General features: G+C 36.6%; 1 protein-coding gene across 1 annotated transcript in view; it reads right to left on the bottom strand.

Moving 5' to 3' along the window:
* Positions 1 to 21,666, bottom strand: part of LOC116303039 (scavenger receptor cysteine-rich domain-containing protein DMBT1) — a 25,682-nt gene extending 4,016 nt beyond the window's left edge. The window contains exons 1-14 of the mRNA XM_089034203.1: positions 21,418 to 21,666; positions 20,971 to 21,213; positions 20,089 to 20,362; positions 18,074 to 18,252; positions 14,228 to 14,375; positions 12,966 to 13,246; positions 12,279 to 12,602; positions 11,473 to 11,714; positions 8,754 to 9,111; positions 8,022 to 8,295; positions 7,396 to 7,533; positions 4,782 to 5,072; positions 1,736 to 1,873; positions 145 to 398 (exon numbers count right to left, since the gene is read on the bottom strand). Coding sequence (XP_088890329.1) covers positions 145 to 398; positions 1,736 to 1,873; positions 4,782 to 5,072; positions 7,396 to 7,533; positions 8,022 to 8,295; positions 8,754 to 9,111; positions 11,473 to 11,714; positions 12,279 to 12,602; positions 12,966 to 13,246; positions 14,228 to 14,375; positions 18,074 to 18,252; positions 20,089 to 20,362; positions 20,971 to 21,213; positions 21,418 to 21,666 — 3,393 coding nt within the window. The remainder of the gene's footprint in view (positions 1 to 144; positions 399 to 1,735; positions 1,874 to 4,781; positions 5,073 to 7,395; positions 7,534 to 8,021; positions 8,296 to 8,753; positions 9,112 to 11,472; positions 11,715 to 12,278; positions 12,603 to 12,965; positions 13,247 to 14,227; positions 14,376 to 18,073; positions 18,253 to 20,088; positions 20,363 to 20,970; positions 21,214 to 21,417) is intronic.

Raw genomic sequence — 21,666 nt, 5'->3', positions numbered from 1 at the left:
TTTACATTGCCGCTGAAAATGAAAAGCTTATAAGATCCAAACAATAATCAGCATTTTCGCAAAAGACTCTTAGATCAAGGATCAGAGTGGTATTTTCGCAAAAAGAAAACTATTGACTATTGACTACATATTAGAAAAACATACAACACCAGCATCAATAGTGTGATCGCAGCCAGACACACTTCCCCATCCGTTGTGAGAACAGCTTCCAAGTGAGGTCTCTGAGCCTGAACACTGCATGCTATACAACCATATTCTACCCGTCCCATGTCCATAGTACATAGGTCCTAGAGTTTTAGAAAAACCAAGTTGACGACATGCAACCTTGGCATCATTCATGCCCCACCTACCATAACACACTGTTCCCCATTGACCCTGGTAATACACCTTTACAAAGCCTATATAAATAGCACTAACGTTCTTCTAGTTCAATTGAGATTTTCAAACTTCTTAGTTTGAAGAATATAACTTTAGTAAAATTTCAATGAGAATATTCGCTAACACTAAGAATATCAATTTTATGTAGGTCGAAGTAAGCCTTCTTGGAACCTTTAAACCTAATTTATAGATATCACAAAAGAGAACATTATTGCGTTTTTATCAAAATATTACCATACGCATGCAAAATCGGAGGTCATTGATTTAGTAACTCCCTAAATGTAAAAGGATACGTTTATAATTTACTAACTAGTATATGCAGTTACGTTTACAAATGAATGCACGTACAAGATGCGTTTAAAAATACACAGTAGATAAAAGAAATTATTGTCCATCTACATCCACGTTATGTTTTTCTTTATTGTTATATAATTTGGGATCTTAAATAGTCGTTTTCATTACGCAATTTATTACGAAAGTTGTCTACCATTTCATACTGATACTATTTCCTAGGTGTAAAGCTAGATTACATTTGATATTCGACTATTACTTAATAGAAACTATTATACTCCGAACATATCTACAGAAAACGTTTCACCTTAATAACCGATTTTCCGGTTTAGGTAAATGATTCACCGTTACGACGGCAAGATTACGCGTTCGTTAAGTCTGATTAAGTTGCAAAGTCAATTAAAGCCTGTTTGTTTCCCTTCCATAATCTCCTCTTCATAGGCATTCGATTTGGGCATACTATCATCTATATCACAATCGTACCAAGCATGCAGTAGCCATGCATTCCCTCATATCTGTATAACAAAATCTACTTCATTTGTATCATTGGAGAGGACAATCAAATTTGCCCTCTTTTTGATTCGCTTGTAATACCTTGCATGTTAATGAACCTTTACGAGTGGTATAAACATACAAACCTATACTATATATTCAACATTAAATCCCAAACAAAAGATTAACCATCTGAATCTGTTGCCTTAGGCTGTTAAGTCACATATAAGCCTAAATTCGAGAGACTTGGTGTGTTAATGTGTTGCTTAATCAAATACGAATGTTGAATAATATATGCCAACTGCACTTGTTTGCTATGGGTTGCATTGATCAAAGTTATATCTTGATCTCATCGAGCTTCAAAGTTTCCAGTTGATTAAATTCAGTGATTGAAGTTAGTTACATCATAGGTCATAGCATGTCTGCTAGTAATACGACATTTGCCATTATACAACACCAGCATCCCTTGTGTGACCATTGCAGTAAGAGTAAACGTTTCCCCATCCATCGTGAGAACAGCTTGCAAGTGAGACCTCTGTGCCTGTACATTGCATTTCGTTTAGCCATATCTTACCCGTCCCTCGTCCATACCTCGAAGGTCCTACAGTTTTGGTAAAACCAAGTTGACGGCATGCAACCTTGGCATCGGGCATATTCCAGTTATAATGACATACTGTTCCCCACTGACCCTGGTGATACACCTCTTCGAACTCTAGAAGTTATCAACACCATATACCATAATACTCTCATGATGAAAGGCAGGTCGACTGGAATATAAATAATTAATATTATAAGATGCTTATACTATATTATAATGCAATAATGATGCAAACCAATGAAAATTAACAATTACATACCAACATTGGCGGCGTAGTTCTAATAGTCACATCTCGTACGTGTACTGAGCGTAATACAATACTGATCAATGTTAGTTAAGACAACAACAACAACAACAACAACGTTTTATTGTACCTAGAATTACATTCATATTTACAAACAAAATTACGTAACTATAAGTACAGGCCCTAACTAATAACTATAAAGTTAAAAATGCGCTAGGACCATTTAATTATATATATATATATATATATATATATATATATAATATTGACACGTTTAAAGAGGACGGAATTCTAGGAGTGGAAATGATAATAATAATAATAATAATAATAATAATAATAATAATGATAAATACATAGAAAAAATACATTAAAAATTACATAATCACTAGAAAAATTACAACATATTTTTGGAGGAGAAACGTTTTATCAAAAGATATCAATAAAGAGTTATTTGTTCTATTTAATGCGAAACGTTATTTTTTCTGTTAATGCAAGAAAGAAATTAAATATACATTAAAGATGAGAAATTTATTCTTAATAATTGCTTATGAATGTCAATTTTAATTTTTTCGTATGCAAACTTGTCAATTTTTTTGTGGATAACAATATTTTCTTTATTCTACTTCATTTGATATTCTTAAACCTGTTTAGTTTCAAGAGTATTAGATAACATAAATAAAGTTATGTTTACTTTACTGATTAAGTAACGGTAATAACAACAACAAGAAATAATTCGTGTTTTTCATTAAATTCAATACTTATTTAAATATGCATCACGGGGGATAACTTATTTCTCACGTCACTTTACACCCATTTTATTCGTCTGGATCCGGAGTTTTGGCTTCCGTTAATCAAAGTTACTGGAAGGGCCGAGTTCAAAAAAATTCGGCTCAACTCCACAGTTACTTTTCAAGTTGCTCTATGATCATGGCTCGCTCGAATACTGATTATCTAGAAGACTTTTAGGTATTAACATTTAAGAATGTCAGTAGTTATTCCTGATTGGGAATAAATGCAACAAATCGATAACATTGAAGATCAGGTATGAAAAAACTATTAAACATATTTATTATATAAGTACTGAGATTTACATGTTCGCAAGCTATTTGATAAAAATCATATCACAAAAACGGGAAGCGATTCTATTGGCTATACGTTTTTCTTCACTATTGAAGGACATCGTATCAGCACTGTGATTGGCTATACGATATTTTTCACTAGGGAAAAAAATCGTATTGAGTTTTCCCGCGCTTTTTGCAGAAAGTGTCAGCTTGCGTTTGAGTGTTTGTTGTCAAAAGTTCTTAAACATGGAAGGTTGTTGCTCAAGATTTCCTCAAATCGACTCAATCACTGAGTTTATCGAGAGCCAGGAAAACGAAAACACTAGAAAAAAGACACAGAACGATGTGGCACTCCTAAGGGAATTTTTACAAACGAAATGAGAGACGAGGGCTATAGAACAGATTCCTGCAAAAGAACTCAACGAATACCTCAGCGAATTCGTCCTCGGTTTCCGTAAGAAAGAACCAGCCAACGAAAACTACGAACCAAGCTCTCTACGGGCTTTTATAGCTAGTTTTGAGCGATATCTAAAGAAGAACAATTATTGGGTGAACATCATCAAAGAAGCTGACTTTGAACAGACACGAAAAGCTTTGCAATCAAAGCAACGAGAACTCAAACAGAAAGGAAAAGGAAGTATTATATTTTTCGTGTATTAGTCATTAGGTTATTTTTTGATTAGTTTTCACTTTAATATTGAACAAGTACACAATTCTGATCTAAGTATACTTATATTTACAAGTTTATCACACTATTAGAAAGATACATTTCTATTTCAGTTCGAACCAATTGTTCGAGGTTCAATAAATTTTTCTCTCAACTCCAAGTTCAAAAAATCTTGAAGTTTGTTACATCAAAGGTCATAGCATGTCTGCTAGTAATACGGCATTTGCCATTATACAACACCAGCATCCCTTGTGTGACCATTGCAGTAAGATGCAACGTTTCCCCATCCATTGTGAGAACAGCTACCAAGAGACGATTCTGAACCCGTACAATCCATGTAATTCAACCATACTTTACCCGTCCCTCGTCCATAGCGCCAATATCCTACAGCTTTAGTAAAACCAAGTTGACGGCATGCAACCTTGGCATCGGGCACACCCCAGTAATCATTACACACTGTTCCCCATAGACCCTGGTAAATACACCTCTTCGAACTCTAGACGTATTCAATACCATATGCCATAATACTCTCATGATGAAAGGTGTCCCCATTCAAATGATGTATAAAGGTCCGAATTTTAGTATTCTACAATACCGAAAAGCTATTACCCTGAATAGTTATTGTTGCCTCCCATACAAGGTTATAGGTCAAAGGCGCTGCACAAAATTTATAGTCGCTGAGATTTGAAGATAAGGAAAGACTACATGAACTTTCTTTGAAAAGGGACAAGAATAAGGAAAATACGGGTAATTTGCCTCACGTAACATATATATATATATAGTTGCTGCACCAATTTCATTGCCAGGTTCGCCTGTTGCAACTGCTTACCATAGAGCATGCAACGCTGCTGGAAACAACCCGCCGGATCCGCAGAGGGATCAGTAGCGTTATTTGGTATTGCTGCTGCACAGAATGTTGTTGCTGTAAGACATGCTATACGCAGGGAGTGATTTACCTCATTTTGTTGATTGCGCTTCTGAAAAATCTTCTGGTGAAGAACAATGTGAGGGCAAATAAATAGAAAGATTGCTTGATATTATGATCCATACCAGAACAAATACACACGACACCAGCATCATTATTGTGATTATTGCACCAAGAGGGAACGCTTCCCCATCCATTGTGGCTACAGCTTCCAAGTGAGGACTCTGAGCCTGAACATCCCATGCGGTACAGCCATACTTTACCCGTTCCTCGTCCACTGTACGAAGGTCCTAGAGTTTTGGTAAAACCAAGTTGACGGCATGTAACCTTGGCATCATTCATGCCCCAGCTACTATCACACACTGTTCCCCACTGACCCTGGTGATACACCTCTACGAGATAAACCTTTTCTAGGTCTTTTTACAACAATTTATTTACATTTCTTATACTCTATTCACGCCAAAATAGGTTTAGTTAAAGTAGGTTTTTCTAAATTTTATAATATACGAGCATTTACTTTCAATGGAGTAAAAAGGCCTTTAACTTATGTTGTTCAAAATAATAAACAGTTATGAGTTTAATAATTTTCTAAACCTGTGTAGTTGAACAACTTTAAACCACGTTTTTACAGTTGGTGTGAACGGGGCATTATATCAAATACTTCATAAAAGAAATATCGTTTTCAGCAATTCTATTTTTAAATTCTAAACCCCAAAACAGAACAAACCAAAATATAAAAGCATTTCTCCAGATTACGTGGTGTGAAGCTCTTCTATAAACAACTCAAAAATCTTTGAATTCAATATAAAACCACGGCATTTGATAGGCAGCGTATTTCATAAAATGAGTTATTAATTACCAGGAATAATTCAAACCCACAGTTTCCTTGAACAAAACGACTTTGCTGATTAAGTAACCGTAACAACAACAACAACGAGAAATAGTTCGTGTCTTTTATTAAATTCAATATTTATTTAAATATGCATAATGCATGATCACTTAATCTTTGCATCATTATATATTCGCGGCACTTATTTTTCGCGTCACTTTAATTTCGCGATTTTTTGAAAGCCGTGAAAATCGCGAAATAAGTGTCGCGAAAATTTCATTTAATATTGTAGTTTTAAAATCGTGCTTACAAAAGAGTGTGAGATAAAGGATCGCAGCGGTATTTTGCTGAAATATTGTTTTGCGTATATCTGAGTATATTTACCAATGAGGGTACAAACTATTGATAATTTGAAAAATACACAACACCAGCATCATGAGTGTGATCGCAGCCAGACCAAACCTGTCCCCATCCGTTGTGAGAACAACTTCCAAGTGAGGTCTCTGAGCCTGAACACCGCATGTCATAAAGCCATATTCTACCCGTCCCATGTCCATAGTACATAGGTCCTAGGGTTTTAGAAAAACCAAGTTGACGACATGCAACCTTGGCATCATTCATGACCCAGCTACCATAGCACACTGTTCCCCATTGACCCTGGTAATACACCTTTACAAAACCTATATGAATAGCACTTGCTTAGCTCTTCTAGTTCATTTGAGATTTTCAAACTTCTTAATTTGAAGAATATAACTTTAGTAAAATCCCAATGAGAATATTCGCTAACATTAAGAATATCAATTTAGTGTAGGTCGAATTAAGCCTTATTGGAACCTTTGAATCTAATTTATAGATATCACAAAAGAGAACATTATTGCGTTTTTATCAAAATATTACTATTCGCATGCAAAATCGGTGGTCATTGATTTAGTAACTCCCTAAATGTAAAAGGATACATTTATAATTTACTAACTAGTATATGCAGTTACGTTTACAAATGAATGCACAAGATGCGTTTAAAAATACACAGTAGATAAAAGAAATTATTGTCCATCTACATCCACATTATGTTTTCTTTATTGTTATATAATTTGGGATCTTAAATAGTCGTTTTCATTACGCAATTTATTACGAAAGTTGTCTACCATTTCATACTGATACTCTTTCCTAGGTGTAAAGCTAGATTACATTTGATATTCGACTATTACTTAATAGAAACTATTATACTCCGAACATATCTACAGAAAACGTTTCACCTTAATAACCGATTTTCCGGTTTAGGTAATTCGATTTGGGCATACTATCATCTATATCACAATCGTACCAAGCATGCAGTAGCCATGCATTCCCTCATATCTGTATAACAAAATCTACTTCATTTGTATCATTGGAGAGGACAATCAAATTTGCCCTCGTTTTGACTCGCTTGTCATACCTTGCATGCTAATGAACCTTTACGAGTGGTATAAACATACAAACCTATACTATATATTCAACATTAAATCCCAAACAAAAGATTAACCATCTGAATCTGTTGCCTTAGGCTGTTAAGTCACATATAAGCCTAAATTCGAGAGACTTGGTGGTGTTAATGTGTTGCTTAATCAAATACGAATGTTGAATAATATATGCCAACTGCCCTTGTTTGCTATGGGTTGCATTTATCAAAGCTATATCTTGATCTCACCGAGCTTCAAAGTTTCCTGGTGATTAAATTTGCAGTGATTCAAGTTAGTTACTTCATAGGTCATAGCATGTCTGCTAGTAATACGGCATTTGCCATTATGCAACACCAGCATCCCTTGTGTGACCATTGCAGTAAGAGTAAACGTTTCCCCATCCATCGTGAGAACAGCTTGCAAGTGAGACCTCTGTGCCTGTACATTGCATTTCGTTTAGCCATATCTTACCCGTCCCACGTCCATACCTCAAAGGTCCTACAGTTTTGGTAAAACCAAGTTGACGGCATGCAACCTTGGCATCTGGCATATTCCAGTTATAATGACATACTGTTCCCCATTGACCCTGGTGATACACCTCTTCGAACCCTAGAATTATTCAATACTATATATCACAATCCTCTCGTGATGAAAGACGACCTCATCCCAAGGATGTGCAATGGTCAGTTCTACTATTCTACAAGACCGAAAAGCTATTTCCCTGAATAGTTATCGTTGCTCCCTCTCCAAGATTAAAAGTCGAAGGCGTTGCAGAGAATCTATAGCAGCTGACACTTGAAGATAAGAAAAGACTACGTTAATTTGCGAAGAAAAAAGGAAGAAACGGGTACGTAATTTGCCTCTAACAATATATATAGTTGTTGCGCCAATTTCATTGAAAGGTTCGACTGTTGCACCTACTGATGAGAAACAAAACGAAGGATCAGTAGAGGAATCAGTAGTGTTATTAAGTATTCCTGCCGCACGGGATGTCGTTGCTCTGAGTCATGCTCGACCAGGGTACGTTCGATTCACCTTTTCTTGTTTGTACTTTTGAAACATCTTCTAGAAAGATTGCTTGATATCATGATCCATACAAGAACAAGTGCACACGACACCAGCATCATCATTGTGATTATTGCACCAAGAGGGAACGCTTCCCCATCCGTTATGAGAACAGCTTCCAAGTGAGGACTCTGTGCCTGTACATAGCATGCCGTTTAGCCATATCTTGCCCGTCCCTCGTCCCCAATCTGAAGGTCCTACAGCTTTGGTAAAACCAAGTTGACGGCAAGCAACCTTGGCATCGGGCATATCCCAGCCATGATAACATACTGTTCCCCATTGACCCTGGTAATCTACCTCATCGAACTATAGACGTATCCAACACTATATACCATAATACTCTCTTGATGAAAGGCGTCCCCATTCTAAGGATGTATATTGGTCAGTTTTAGTATTCTACAAGACCGAAAAGCTATTGCCCTGAATAGTTATTGCTGCTCCCCTTCCAAGGTTAAAGGTCAAAGGCGTTGCACAAAATTTACAGTCGCTGACATTTGAAGATAAGGAAAGACTACGTGAACTTTCTTTGAAAAGGGACAAGAATAAGGAAGACACGGGTAATTTGCCTCACGTGACATATGTATAGTTGCTGCACCAATTTCATTGCCAGCTTCGACTATTGCAACTGCTCACCACTGGCAGAGTATGCAACGCTGCTGGAAACAACCCGCCGGATCCGCAGAGGGTTCAGTAGTGTTATTTGGTATTGCTGCTGCACAGAATGTTGTTGCTGTAAGACATGCTATACGCAGGGAGTGATTTACCTCATTTTGTTGCTTGCGATTCTGAAAAATCTTCTGGTGAAGAACAATGTGAGGGCGAATAATATAGAAAGATTGCTTGATATCTTGATCCATACAAGAACAAATACACACGACACCAGCATCATCATTGTGATTATTGCACCAAGAGGCAACGCTTCCCCATCCATTATGGCTACAGCTTCCAAGTGAGGACTCTGAGCCTGAACAACCCATGCCGTTCAACCATACTTTACCCGTCCCATGTCCATTCCACCAAGGTCCTAGAGTTTTGGTAAAACCAAGTTGACGGCATGCAACCTTGGCATCATTCATGCCCCAGCTACCAGCACACACTGTTCCCCATTGACCCTGATGACCTCTACGAGATAAACCTTTTCAAGGTGTTTTTACAAAAATTTTTTTTACATTTCTTATACTCCATTCACGCCAAAATAGGTTTAGTTAAATTAGTTTTTTCTAAATTTTATAATATGCATCATTTAACATCAATGGAATAAAAATAACTTAAACTTATGTTATTCAAAATACAAACAGTTATGAGTTTAATAATTTTCTAAACCTGTGTAGTTGAACAACTTTAAACCACGTTTTTACAGTTGGTGTGAACGGGGCATTATATCAAATACTTCATAAAAGAAATATCGTTTTCAGCAATTCTATTTTTAAATTCTAAACCCCAAAACAGAACAAACCAAAATATAAAAGCATTTCTCCAGATTACGGGGTGTGAAGCTCTTCTATAAACAACTCAAAAATCTTTGAATTCAGTATAAAACCACCGCATTTGATAGGCAGAGTATTTCGCGACACTTTAATTTCGCGATTTCATAAAATGAGTTATTAATTACCAGGATTAATTCAAACCCACAGTTTCCTTGAACAAAACGACTTTACTGATTAAGTAACAGTAACAACAACAACAACGAGAAAAAGTTCATGTTTTTTTTTATTAAATTCAATATTTATTTCAATGTGCATCAAGGGTGATCACTTAATTTTCGCGTCATTATATATTCGCGGTACTTATTTTTCGCGTCAATTTAATTTCGCGATTTTTTGAAAGCCGTGAAAATCGCGAAATAATTGTAGCGAAAATTTGATGTAATAATGCACTTTTAAAATCATGCTTACAAAAGAGTGTGAGATAAAGGATCACAGCGGTATTTTGCTAAAATAGTGCTTTGCGTATATTTACCAATGAGGGTACAGACTATTGATAATTTGAAAAACACACAACACCAGCATCATTAGTGTGATCGCAGCCAGAAGAAACCTGTCCCCATCCATTGTGAGAACAACTTCCAAGTGAGGTCTCTGAGCCTGAACACTGCATGCTATACAACCATATTCTACCCGTCCCATGTCCATAGTACATAGGTCCTTGGGTTTTAGAAAAACCAAGTTGACGACATGCAACCTTGGCATCATTCGTGCCCCAGGTACCATGACACACTGTTCCCCATCGACCCTGGTAATACACCTTTACAAAACCTATATGAATAGCACTTGCTTAGCTCTTCTAGTTCATTTGAGATTTTCAAACTTCTTAGTTTGAAGAATATTACTTTAGTAAAGTTCCAATGAGAACATTCGCTAACACAAAGAATATCAATTTAGTGTAGGTCGAATTAAGCCTTATTGGAACCTTTGAATCTAATTTATAGATATCACAAAAAAAGAAACTTCTTGCGTTTTTATAAACAATTACTCCATACGCGTGCAAAGTCTGAGGTCTTTACTTTAGTTACTCCCTGAAATTAAAAGGATACGTTTATAATTTATTAACTAGCTTGCAGATACGTTTACCAATGAATGCACAAGATGTGTTAGAAAATGATAGTAGATTAAGGAAAGTTCTAGTTTATGTAAACTATTGTCCATCTACGTCCATTGTTGTGTTTTTCTTTATTCTTATATAATTTCGGATATTACAATATTACAATTTCGGATTTTTCATGACGCAGTTCATTATGAAATTTGGCGAGCATTTTATACTGATACTATTTGCTAGATGTAAAGCTAGATTACATTTGATATTCGAAACAATACTCAATAAAAAAACAAAACAAAACAAAAACAAAAAAAAAAAAAAAAAAAACAAAAAAAAAAACAACAACAACAAAAAACAAAACAAAACAAAAACAAAAACAACAACAACAAAAAAACAACCAAACAAAAAAACAGAACTTCTTCTTTTGCAGTGATGTTTCTCAGATTTTTGCTTTACACGCCCTGTTTATACATCCCGCTGCAGAAAATCCGTCATGGATGGGAAAGAGTTAGTGCAAGGAAGACCGGAGAAGAGTGCGAAAAGATGCAAGTTTTGAAATCTTGGCGATTTATTTGTTTTAGTTGTCGCGAGATTTATAGCAGCTGTTTGATAAATCCTTTTAACCTGTAGTCCAGTGTGAAGTTCAGAATCACGTGGTTTTTTCACAGTTCACCCAATATCACAAATATTAGTTCAAAAATGTCGTGCAATACTTACAGCCAAACATTCAGATACAGGAAATAATAAAAATAGCCAGAGCAAAAACAGCAGCATCGTATTTTCGGAATACTGCGACAGGGAATGCGAGGTAAGACCTCCACACCCAATGTGGGGGCAGCTCTGACGTGAAGATTTTAACCGATCCTTGTCCATACATTTAGACCGTAGGTTCTGCTACAGCATTTATACAAGAACTGTCAAGCAATGAGATACATTAGACACTAATACAATAACAAATAGACGACACCAGCATCATATTGGTGAATATTGCAGCCAGAATCAACGTTTCCCCATCCGTTGTGAGGACAGTTTCCGAGTGTGGATTCTGAGCCTGTATATGCCATGTAATCTAGCCATACTTTACCCGTTCCTCGTCCATAAATCGAAGGTCCTAAAGCTTTGGTAAAACCAAGTTGACGGCATGCAACCTTAGCATCAGGCATATTCCAGTAATGATGACACACTGTTCTCTATTAAACATTTCATAAGTGATTCTTAAAAGTTATATTCCTTTATTACGACCATACTATTATACTATTTATTTTGTCTGAATATCTTAGTTTATAACGTGCATATGAAAACGAGCCATTTTCTTAAATATTATAGTAGACTTTTAAGTAAAAAAACCGGTCGACCTATTTTCTAACAAGGCTTAGCATATTTTGCGAACTGAGCAATACCAAACGTTAATAAAACAAAAATAAAAGTGCGCACAACACCAGCATCATCGTCAACGTGATCGCACCAAGATGCAACATTTCCCCATCCATCGTGAGTACAGCTTTCAAGTGAGTACTCTGAGCCTATACACTGCATGTACTGCAGCCATACTTTACCCGTCCCTCGTCCAGGACGCCAATATGCTACAGTTTTGGTAAAACCAAGTTGACGACATGCGACCTTCGCATCGGGCATTTCCCATATTAATATCAGAATTTTCAGCTTTTCATATGTATTAATTAATTTGTTTTCTATTTATTAATTTACATTTTAGGGTTGGGTTTTATCCCTATATTTTCATATTTTTTACGTACTGTAGATAGGAGGTCCACATTAGCTCTTAGCTGCCAGTTTTTTTCTCCTGACCTTATGTTTCCAAATATAAAGTATGCATGTATGTATGTATCGAAACTAACGACACCAACATCAACAGTGTGATCGCAGGCACCAACATTGCCCCATTGCCAGCTTTCAAGTGTAGTTTCAGAGCCTAAACACAACATGCCGGTCAGCCATACTTTACCCGTCCCTCGTCCATAGTGCCAATATCCTACAGGTTTGGTAAAACCAAGTTGACGGCATGCGACCTTTGCATCATTTTCACCCCAGCCATGATGACATACTGTTCCCCATTGACCCTGGTGATACACCTCTAACTACACTTAGCAGTATGTACTAACAAACACCGATAAGCATAACATACTGAAATAATAATTTAAACAAAATACACGACACCAGCATCATATTGGTGAGTATTGCAGCCAGAGTCAACGTTTCCCCATCCATTGTGAGGACAGCTTCCAAGTGAGGTCTCTGAGCCTGAACATCTCATGCCGTACAGCCATATCTTACCCGTCCCTCGTCCAAACCACCAATAAGCTACAGTTTTGGTAAAATTAAGTTGTCGACATGCAACCTTTGCATCATTTATATCCCAAGCATACCCATTATAATAACATACAGTACCCCACTGACCACTGTAGATGTTTTTAAAAGATTACAATACGCAGCATGACAATAGCATCATATTTGTGGCTATGACAGTGAGAGTTAACGTTTCCCCATCCATTGTGAGAACAGTTTCCAAGTGAAAACTCTGAGCCTGTACACAGCATCCAATACAGCCATATTCTACCCATCCCTTGTACATAGCGCCAAGTTCCTACAGCTTTGGCAAACCCAAGCTGCCGACAAGCAACTTTGACTTCTTCGTTGATATCCCAGCTAGCACCATAAACACACACTGTTCCCCATTGACCCTGATAATATACTTCCACAAGACCTATATGGATATTCCTAGCTTAGGTCTTTTAATTCATTTGATATTTTCAAACCTCTTAGTTTAAAGAATATTAAATAAAATTCCAATGAAAACATTCGCTAACAGAACGTCATATTTTATCAATCAATTTCTAATTGTAGGAATCTAAACTACGAAACAGGACAAACGAAAATTTAAAAAAAAATTACTAAATATGTCACGTGCATTCTTGGTACCTGATAATTTTGAAATAATGAAACGTAACTTTATGGTAAAGTTCTCCGTTGCCTCTGTTAGTTAGAACTTGGCTGTTCCGTGCACTGAAAATTGATTCTAACTATTTCTTTTGATGCCATCTTACTTCATTTCTTAACAATTCAATTAATAACATGCACTGTCTTTTGATCACTACTAATCCTTAAGGTGCATAAAATACGAAAACAAAAAGAAAACATACAACACCATCCAGCATCTCATCCGTGACGGTTGCAACTTGAGTCAACATTCGCGACATTCAACCCTGAATACCTCCCTGTAACAAATATGTAAGAGTTAATTACCGAGAGCGGAGGCAATAAGCCATATACATGTATAGGCTTATTGCCGACGTTCGAGGTAATTAAGTATTTTATTTATCAATTGAGAAGGTTTCCTATCAAATGTTGCTGATTATAAATGCGAAGTCTATATATAGTTAACCGGGTTATATATTGACCTCGCATCTATAATGAGGGTTATGATAAAAATAAAGCCTTGTGAATAACAAACAAAACCGTGTCAATTGAGAAATAAGCCAGGAATCAACTAGGACCAGAGTAATAATAATACGAAAATGCACACTACACCAACATCCCACGTGTGACCGTTGCACAGAGAGTCAACACTTCCCCATCCATTGTGACTAAAGCCAACTTAAGCCAACGTTTCCCCATGCACTATGGGTACAGCTTCCAAGTGAGACCTCTGAGCCTGAACATCCCATGTTGTAGAGCCATACTTTACCTGTTCCTCGTCCATAGTACGAACGTCCTACAGTTTTGGTAAAACCAAGTTGACGACATGCAACCGTGGCATCATCCATTTCCCAGTTACCACGACACACTGTTCCCCATTGACCCTGGTAGTACACCTCCTTGATAACTAGCAGTATCTACTGAATACCGTGTAACATGACATTTTAAGGTGACTTTAAAATAATAAAGTTAAGAAAGTACATGACACCAGCATCATATTGGCGAGAAGGGCAGTTAGAGCCAGTGTTACTTCATCCATGACAGCCGCCCAGTGATGACTTTGAACCCGTACATGCCGTGGAATCCAGCCATACTTTACCCCAACCTCAACCATCCCAGAGAAATCCCACAGCTTTTGTGAGACCTAATTGGCGACATGCAGCCTTTGCTTCCTGGAGCCACGTACCTGCCATCAGCACACAGTCACTGTTCCCTATTGTCCCTCTGGTTATACTTTTCAACGAGACCTGTATCGATAACCATCATATTTTAATTCGTTTTTAACAATTTGGTCTATGAAATTAGGTTAATTAAACGTCTTAGATCGAAGAGGATTAAATAGAATTTTTGATTTTGATTGGATTACTAAACCATCTAAAGAAGAGGACAAATAGCAATTTTAAAATCTTATTTCTTTTTCGGATTTTGTCGCATGAATTGCTTTCTATAAATAACTTACAGCTATAAATGTACAAGCAACGAAATTGTTTTTGATGGGCGGGTTATCTAAAGTCAAAACCTTTTGTTGTTGCTGATGATGAAAAACATCTAGTTTTCAAACAATATAGTAATCGCTTCTTGCTTCAGTAGTGCTATTGCAACACTTGTTAAAATATGCATTTGCACCACAACGAAAGCACCTGACACCAGCATCATATATGTGGCTATTGCAGCCAGGGTAAACCTGTACAACTTCCAAGTGAAACCTCTGATCCTGTACACTGCATTTTGTACAGCCATCTACCCATTCCTCGTCCCCATTTCCAAACTCCTATAGGTTTGGCAAATCCAAGTTGACGGCAGGTAACCTTGGCATCATTCATACGCCACTCAGCACCAGCATCATGGCACACTGTTCCAACGCTGGACGGCGTTATATTTCCACAAGAATCGTATGGATAAAACTAGTTTACTTTTTGCAGTTATTCATTTGAGATTTTTTACCATCTTAATTGGAAGAGCATTAACAAAGTTCGATATTCGGTCCCAGAAATATTTGAATAATTAATGTATAATTTTTCATTGGCAGGATAATTTGTTTTGCCGCTATAAAAACATCATCGTAGTTTCAAAACATCGTAACCGTAACCTATTGCGAAATCGGTATCGTTATAACATGCGTTTGCACTAAGTTGGTGGAAAATACAGCGCTATCGCATAGCATATGAAACACAAACCTCCCCAATTAGAACTTATTTGTACTTTACAAGACATCATTTGCGAATTCTTACACAGCCTTGATCAAATATATGATAATATTTATATTTTCAAATGATAAAGTACCTCCTTCTTAATATGATATATTATGTAAAGCTATACACCGAATGCAATAATGACCAATATTTTAATTAAACTCTAAATTAAAATTATGGATTAAGATTACACAAACAAAATATGGGTGTTTAAGGTAAAAATGTCAATTTTTTTACGAGTTATTCAAAAGAGTGAAAAACACCGACCGAGGCTAGTCAGTTAATTGATTGAAAACATAAAATATCTCTGAAATTCTGATTCCAAATAACTTCACTGGAAATATATGTATAGAAATAAACAGAATTTTCTGCTTTTTCTGGCTTTTTCTGACAGTGGTCCCTCGTCCCCAGTACCAAGGTCCTAGAGTTCTAGTAAAACCAAGTTGACGACATGCAACCTTGGCATCGTCCATATCCCAGCTACCATAATGACACACTGTTCCCCATTGACCCTGGTAAAATACCTCCACAGGACCTATATGGATAGCACTAGCTTAGCTGTTCTAGTTCATTTGAGGTTTTCAAACTTCTTAGTTTGAAGAATATCAAATAAAATTTTAATAAGAACACTTGATAATCAACCTGCAATCGTATTAGTATAAACCGCAAAACAGAACAAACGAGAAATTTTGAAAAATCATTTCCTAAATATGTCAAGTTAATTCTTGGATCCTGATAATTTTCTATAATCAAAAACAACTATCATATTTCTTTTATTGTCTCTCAGTTAAAACTTGGCAGTTCCGCGAAATGAATATTGATTTATTCCCCAGACCAATATTTGAATAAAATAAATACAGCACACTCATTGGCCACAATTTTGTTATATTTAGATACGATGAATATAAAGCGCGCACGCGCACGCTCGTATAAAAATTAATCAATCAATCAATCAATTAATAAATACATAGAAAAAAAAACTTTCTCTCCGTTTTTTATTAAATTCACTTGTGTTAAAATACAAAACAATGAATGTTATAGCTTAATTTTCTTAATTATTGTAAAATATACCAATTGAGCTTTAGTAGGCTGCTATCCATCTTTCTTTCTTTCTTTCTACCTATCTATCTAATCCTAAACATCTCCTTTCATGCCATCTTGCTTCATTTCTTAATTTGTGAAATAAAACGTCTATATTAAAGAAAATAATACACCACCATGATACAGCAGTATTCGCTATCAAATGACGAGAAGCATATCACACTGAAACAATAATATAACAAAGTACACGACACCAGCATCATATTGGTGAGTATTGCAACTAGAGCCAACGTTTCCCCATGCACTGTGAGAACAGCTTCCAAGTGAGGACTCTGAGCCTGTACATCCCATGTCGTTAAGCCATACTTTACCAGTCCCTTGTCCATAGTCCCAAAATCCTACAGTTTTAGTAAAACCAAGTTGTCGGCATGCGACCTTGGCATCATTAATATCAAAGTTACTATGACATACTGTTCCCTCATGTCAGTAACTATGAAATACTGTGGACATACAACCTTGACAAATGTTAGCCATTATAACAAAGAGTATCAATTTACTACGGTTTAGGTCAAATGAAGGCTTCTAGAAATCTTTGATACTAATTTATTGATAATACAAAAAAGTTCTATTGCGTTTAAAATAAACCTGTGCATGTGCAGAATCGAAAGTATTTACTTCAGTCATTACAGTGCGACGCGCCTAACTATGATCACCTATTTTATGCTTTTAGTAGTAAGCCAATCACACAACGAGAATTAAAATTATTTCATTAAAACTTTAACGAATGGCTAGGAATTTGCCTAGGTGATGAACCCCTTGCTGGTTACACTTTTGTAAAAAGTCTTTTAATTGATAGACACACTTGGCGGGAAAGGATTCAACGACATTGGTAAAACAACTTTGAGAGCCTCGAAAACAGTAGTGGTAAGAACTTTGAAGCGTATCCTTGCCTTTATAGGGAGCCAGTTCAGAGAGTTAAGTACTGGAGATATGTGGGCATCATGACGAGTTTTTGTTACTATGCGAGCGGCAGTATTTAACACTTTTTGGAGCTTTTGTTTTTCATAAGCAGGCAGTCTAAACAAGAGCGAGTTGCATCGGTCGTGGAAAGAAGTAAAGAAGACGTGGACCAGAGACTCAGCAGTTTTTTGGTCAAGACGTTTGCGAATCTTTCCAATGTCACTTAAAGCAAAGAATGCTGAACGGCAAATACTATTAATGTGTTCATTCAATGATAAATGCTTGCCAATTATAACACCCAGATCGTAAGCTTCAGGGTTTGGGGCCAAACACAGTTCCCAAATGAGACAGTAGGAGATGACATAGGAACTAGCCTGTTGAAACCAAATGGACTATTTCTGATTTTCCCGATTATTAAGTACCAGCTTGTTAGGGAAGGACCACTCCCTGATATCACGAATGCAAGGCTTAGGGCGATATAATGAGGCTGCCTTACTCAGTTCCATCAAGATGATGTAGATCTGTGTGTTGCCTGCGTAGACCATGGTATCTTCCATTTGGGAGATATAAAATGAGAACAATAGAGGGCCAAGTACACAGCCTGTGAGAAAAATAGAGGGCCATGTACAGAACCTATGGTACACCATGTGTGGTCATCACTTCAGACGAGTCTTGTTGAACGCTGGCATAATGGATACGCTGGGAGAATTTGAATTTGATCCATTTTATTATTGTACCAGATGCTCCAAAACGTTGTTAAAGTCTCCTGAAAAGTATTGTGATCAGTTAAGTCGAAATCCGCCGAGAAATCCAGAAGTACAAGTAAAGATTCGTGACCATTGTCGAGAGCAATGAGGAGACCGTTCTGAGCTTTCAAAAGAGCGGATTCCGATACGCTGACTGATGGTTTGGGTATAGATTATTCAAAGCAAGATGGTTATGTAATTGTGTGACGAGAACCCTCTCAAACCCTTTAGAGAGAAATGATAAATTAGATATAGGCCTGTAATTATGTAAGTACATCTGGATCAAGTGTAGCATGCCTGTGTTGCATGGGATCTCCATTTTAAATGTGAAATTGATAGGTTAGAACGAATTCAAAGATCAGCTGCAAGATTCTGAACAAATGGCTATAATTGGTCTTCTAGCGTAACGTCTATCTTAACCAACTTGATCTAGATACTCTTGAAAAGAGAAGAAAAAGATCCCGACTGACTTTCACGTATAAGATCATCCACAATCAAATTGACATTAATATCAATCATTATTTAAATTTTGATAAAGAGACTCGTGCAAGGAACAGTCATAAATATAAACTAATTGAGCCTTTCTGCAAGAAAGATGTATTCAGATTTTCTTTTTTCCCTAGAACTGCCAGAGAATGGAACAAACGTTCCCCAGAAATTGTTTCTGCATGCAGCTTAGATAAATAGTATAAAGGCAGTCTCATTTAATCTCTCTTATCTTATTGTAAATATAATTTATATATTGATTAATTCATTTTATTTATTTATTTAATTCAATTTCTTAATCAGTAGTTACGATTTAATTTCATATTTTTTTACCTCACTCACATGTATATCTATTACTGCGATTCCCAGTCACGCGCGACCAAGTGAGACCAAAATCACAAACGGAAAATTAAATTTTGGTGGACGTCAATCAAAAGGGTTTCTTAAACATGTCTCAGGATTCCGATTCCGAATTTCAAACGTTTAAGTGCAAACTATCAGTATTGACTTATCCTATCTTGAAGAAACTCAAATCATAGCCATAGCAATAGCTTTGCAATCAAGCGTTAAGATTCGGAGCCGGAATCCTGCGACATTTTTGAGAAAATATATCCAGAGTGAGAAATTCACAGCGACTAGAAGCATGACAACGATTTTTGCACATTTGCACGTGTTCACGTGAGTATTCACATCAGTCCTGGTGTAGAAACGAATAGAAACGATAGAAACCCTTTTGATCGACGTCCACACAAATTCAATTTTTCGTTTGTGACTGGGAATCGCAGTAATTATCTTTTATATTTTGAAATTTTTTTGTAACAGTTGATTTGATACCTACAGGGTTTTTATCGACTTAATGAAGAAGAAGAAGATGATGATGTAGGCTTCTTAATGTGTGACACAACTAGTTTTTAACACAGATGGAAATTCACGAGATGACAAGATTGTGTTGATCGATCGTGTAACTGGAACAAGAAACTCATGACATTCCTTCAATATAATTGTAGGTCCAGGAAAGATGATTTGATTGGAGAGTTCTTGATTACAGATTCAACCTGATCCACTGTCATCTGATCGAAGGATGACAAACTAGCAGGACAAGACAGGTCAGTCAGCTCGACAGATAATTGCAAACTTACTGTTACCCGTTGACTCTAGCTAGTAATACAACTCAATGATACCTAGCATTATTCACTATTAAATACCGAGAAGCATATCACACAGAAACAATAATCTAGCATGAACACCAGCATCATATTGGTGACTGTCGCAGGAAGAGCCATGGCCTCCCCATCCATTGTGAGAGCAACTCTGAAGTGAGGACTCTGATCCTGTACAATCCATGTAATTCAGCCATACTTTACCCGTCCCTCGTCCATAGCGCCAATATCCTACAGTTTTGGTAAAACCAAGTTGTCGACATGCAACCTTGGCTTCCTCCATGTACCAGCCATCATGACACACTGTTCCCCATTGACCCTGGTAATAAACCTCGAAGAGACATACATGGAGAACCCTATCTTAGTTCTTGTCATCAAGTCAGTACCTATTTTGAGTTTCAATAATTTTATAGTTTGTTTTGTATGCTCTTTATTAGTTCACAGCAGTTTTCGTAATATTCTTCCCTGATATAGTTTTAAAAGTCTTTTAAAGTCTTTAAAGTCTTGAAAATGGTATGAATTTTTTTAAAAATTTTTATTGATAAGTTAATTTTAAAAATTTGAATAAGATCCTCATTTATTACAAGCTGGTTACTTTACTTATGTTGACCAAACCATTTCATTCGTTACTTTTCCTCACGTCAGCTCATCCTCGTCCCGGTTAACAAGTTTTTTTTTATAAGCAGTTATTAAGCCATAAGTTTATAAGTTATAACAAGCATATTATCATATATCTTCTTTCCTATTATTGTTTTCCGCTGTTTTTGGTATGTAGCCTAGAGTAAATTCATTAAAGACTAGTTTTTATCCTAATAAATATAGTACAATGAGGGTTCTAAAACGTCGGCCGTTATTCCTGTGTTCGTCGACTAAACGTTTTTATATGGTAAAAAATAAAAATAAAAAACAAATGTCAACGACACCAACATCCCACGTGTGGCTGTTGCATCCAGAGTGAACATTTCCCCATCCATCGTGAGTACAGCTTCCAAGTGAGGACTCTGACCCTGTACATCCCATGTTGTAAAGCCATACTTTACCTTGTCCTCGTCCTTTGTACCAAGGTCCCAAGGTCTTGGTAAAACCAAGTTGACGACATGCAACTTTTGCTTCCTCCATGTACCAGCCATTTTCACAGACTGTTCCCCATTGACTTTGGTGATACTCTTCCTGGATTTATATGAATTACTACAGTTATTTAATTTTTTGTATTTCATCTTACCAACTCAGATTAGTTGAACGTCTTAGTTAAGAGAGTAGAAAATGAAATATCAAAAGCCATATTTGAATGCTGATTTCCTCGATGTTTAACGTATGTAATCATGAAAAAGAAACGAACTGACTTCCAATGAGTTTACACGTCATTATAAATACTTTGTTGTCGCTGTAGTTTGGAGCAAATATTGAATACCTAAAACGGTACACAACTCCAGCATCATTAGTGTGATCGCAGCCAGAGGAAACCTGTCCCCATCCATTGTGAGAACAGCTTCCAAGTGAGGACTCTGAGCCTGAACACCGCATGTCGTACAGCCATATTCTACCCGTCCCATATCCATAGTGCCAAAATGCTATAGCTTTGGTGAAACCAAGTTGTCGACATGCAACCTTGGCATCTGACAT

This window comes from Actinia tenebrosa, unplaced genomic scaffold (genome assembly GCF_029948245.1).
Source record: "Actinia tenebrosa isolate PJP-AT-01 unplaced genomic scaffold, QUT_ActTen_1.0 PGA_scaffold2__45_contigs__length_23673736, whole genome shotgun sequence".
NCBI lineage: Eukaryota > Metazoa > Cnidaria > Anthozoa > Actiniaria > Actiniidae > Actinia > Actinia tenebrosa.
The sequence above is the reverse complement of the archived record's forward strand: the minus strand, read 5'-3'. Positions and strand labels throughout refer to the sequence as shown.